This window comes from Gossypium hirsutum, chromosome A12 (genome assembly GCF_007990345.1).
Source record: "Gossypium hirsutum isolate 1008001.06 chromosome A12, Gossypium_hirsutum_v2.1, whole genome shotgun sequence".
Lineage (NCBI taxonomy): Eukaryota > Viridiplantae > Streptophyta > Magnoliopsida > Malvales > Malvaceae > Gossypium > Gossypium hirsutum.
Window position 1 is genome coordinate 95,150,085 of NC_053435.1, and position 2,995 is coordinate 95,153,079.

A 2,995-nucleotide genomic window follows, 5' to 3' on the forward strand; every position below is an offset into this window, starting at 1 on the left:
CAAAAATATTTTAAAAATTTTAAAATCATCACTAAATAGGCATCAAACAAATCCTAGGATTTGAAAAATCATCATGCATGTTTCATTTTAAATAGTTTACGACTCAATTTACATAATTTTTAAAATCCAAATTTGAAATTTGAAATTTGAATTTCTAGTTCCCGAGCTACCTTAATAAATTTAGTTCCTTCATTTTCTTGATAAAAAATGTAAGTTTTATTTTTAACATCGTTAAAATTCTTTTGTTAAATTCAAGATCATTATAGTATTATTTTATTTCAAAATGTCATGCAAGTTAATTAATTAGAAGAATTCTAACGAAATTAAGAATTAAAATTGAATTTTTAAATCTGAAAAATAGAAGGATTAAATTTCAAAAAATAAAAGTAAGATGAACTAAATTCAAAATGTATAAAGCGTGCAGGGACTTAGAGTACATTTTAACCAATTCAAAATTGAGCTACAAAGTAAAAATAAAATAAAATAATGGAAAGATATTTCCAGGTTTTAGTTGGAGGAATCAGTCTGGATTTGTTTATTGACTTAAAAGTTGGCGCTAATGGTCTCTTCTTCTTTCATTTAATGGGTAAATAACGATTCTTCCTTTAGAATTTCTTTGTGATCTTCCACTTTTCTCCTATTTGTTAAATTGATATTTGTAATATATTGGACTATTTCTGGGTTTAAAGCTGATAATTCCCATGTCCAAAATTCTAATTTTTGGATATGGGTAGTCTTGTTTTTATGAAGAAATTGCTGATAAATGATCTGGGTTTATGCAGATTCTCGAAGATGATTGAGTATTGAGAGAGAAAAGGGACTCCCCCCCCCTTCTTTGTGTAGAATTAAGGAAAGCTATTGACGTTATTGACTTCTTGTTGATAGAAGTATGGTGTTAGTTTTAGCAATAGGAGACCTTCATATTCCTCACAGGGCACCTGATCTGCCTCCAAAGTTCAAGTCCATGCTTGTCCCTGGCAAGATTCAGCACATTATTTGCACTGGCAATCTCTGTATCAAAGTAATAAACTTCACTCTCTCTTTTTTATGTTTATGAGGTTAAGTATTTCTTTTGGTTCTATCTAATTATGGTATTGATACTTTTTTTTTTTTGAAGATTTTCTAATATTTTTTATGCTATATTGGGGTGGTACAGAAGACAAGTTTCTAGAAAGAATATATTTATTTTTGTGTGATTTCTTCGAGTCTACCAGAAATAATTTCATAAACTCTCGTGTATTTTTGTATGTAATTTTTTCTAATTGATTTGGCATCACTTTTCCCTTTTATATGAGGGTTGACTTGTACTTTACCTGCTTTCAGGATGTCTCAAATTTTCAAAAGCAACAATATGTTTGCTTTGTAGTATTGTAGACTGGTTATAATGTTTCCCTTGTATTTCCTTTCTCACAAGTGCCTTAGACTGCAAGTAAAGTTATTCTTTTACATGGATTTTATGACCAGGAAGTTCATGATTACTTCAAGACTCTGTGTCCTGATCTGCATATTACTCGAGGTGAATACGATGAAGATTCCCGTTATCCAGAGAACAAAACACTGACAATTGGTCAATTCAAGCTTGGGATATGCCATGGGCATCAGGTTTTCTACCATCCTGTTTGTTTACTTTCAAATACCCTCAATCTGAGTGTAAAAATGATTGCTATCAAATGACGTCCTAATTAAGGTTTTTGTTTTGCATTACAGAAACATGTGATGAATTTAGTTCCTTATTTTCTGTATGTGTAGTGGCCATAGATAATATATTTGGGTCCCAAGCTTTTTACATTTACTAACATCTTGCATTGCTAAGTTTTACTTCTTTGGTGGACCTCAATGTTATACACGCAATCAGTTTTGGTCAATGGATTGGCAATGGGACGAAACTGTGAAGAGCTTTTCATTGTTCCTTTGTTGATACCATTTCATGTTGGATGCAGGAATAATGTTTGGGATTGAGGGGACTTATAGTGAGAAGCTATTTACTATGTCATTGACATGTCTCAACTTCTATGTTGTGTAGTTTACATGCTTAACCAACCGACTTCTAAGCCCTGTCAAAGAGAAAATGTGGAATCCCGGTGCTTCATGGTCACTCAAATGCGGGAGCTTCTCCTAACTAGTTTTAAATACACTTCTCTGGTGCTAGATCTTAGATTTCCAGAGAGATAAAAACTTTAAGCTGGGCTGCATTCTTGAAGTATTTCAAATTGTTTGATAACAAGCTTTTAGTTGCAGCCCGATTTATCATAAATATATGTCCCTATGGTTATGACACCAGTTAGCAATCATTGATTGTTCCTGGCTTTTGAACTTTGTACAGGTCATTCCATGGGGGGATTTGGATTCATTAGCAATGGTACAAAGGCAATTGGACGTGGATATCCTTGTAACTGGTCACACTCATCAGTTCAAAGCATACAAGCATGAGGGTGGCGTCGTCATAAATCCAGGCTCGGCCACTGGTGCATATAGTAGTTTCACCTACGATGTTAACCCAAGCTTTGTGCTTATGGACATCGATGGCTTGCGTGTTGTGGTATATGTGTATGAACTCATCGATGGTGAAGTTAAGGTCGACAAAATCGATTTTAAGAAGACAGCCACTGCTCCTTCTGCACATTAAACCAATTCTTGTTGTTGGATCTTGCTCTGTTGAGCTATTTGAGCCAAATGTGAATTCAATTAATTAATCTGCTTTAGAAGCAAGACTTGTAATTTGGAATCTGTCCGTTGAGGAATAATTATTTTGATGGTTGATTTTATTACTAATTTTCGTTTCATTATAATTAATTAATTTTTTATACAAAAGAAATTTTATTTTTGTGTTGTTTAAAACAAAAAAAAAAATTTGCTTATCAAATATTTATAGAAATTTGACAGCACTGCTATTAAATATATAATTTACACTAGATATATGTGATATATATTTATGACTAAAATATTAATAAAATGTTTTTATTTCTATTTTTTTGGAGTAAGTTTTTATGTTTTT

General features: G+C 32.1%; 1 protein-coding gene across 1 annotated transcript; it reads left to right on the top strand.

Annotated features, from left to right (window-relative positions):
- The first annotated feature begins 202 nt into the window (after positions 1-202).
- LOC107918326 (vacuolar protein sorting-associated protein 29) lies at positions 203-2,772 on the top strand. Its single transcript, XM_016847858.2, has 4 exons — positions 203-586; positions 783-1,021; positions 1,465-1,602; positions 2,324-2,772. Exons 2-4 carry the CDS (start codon positions 890-892, stop codon positions 2,624-2,626), a joined length of 573 nt encoding a protein of 190 aa, XP_016703347.1. The 5' UTR covers positions 203-586; positions 783-889; the 3' UTR covers positions 2,627-2,772.
- Positions 2,773-2,995: the final 223 nt, after the last annotated feature.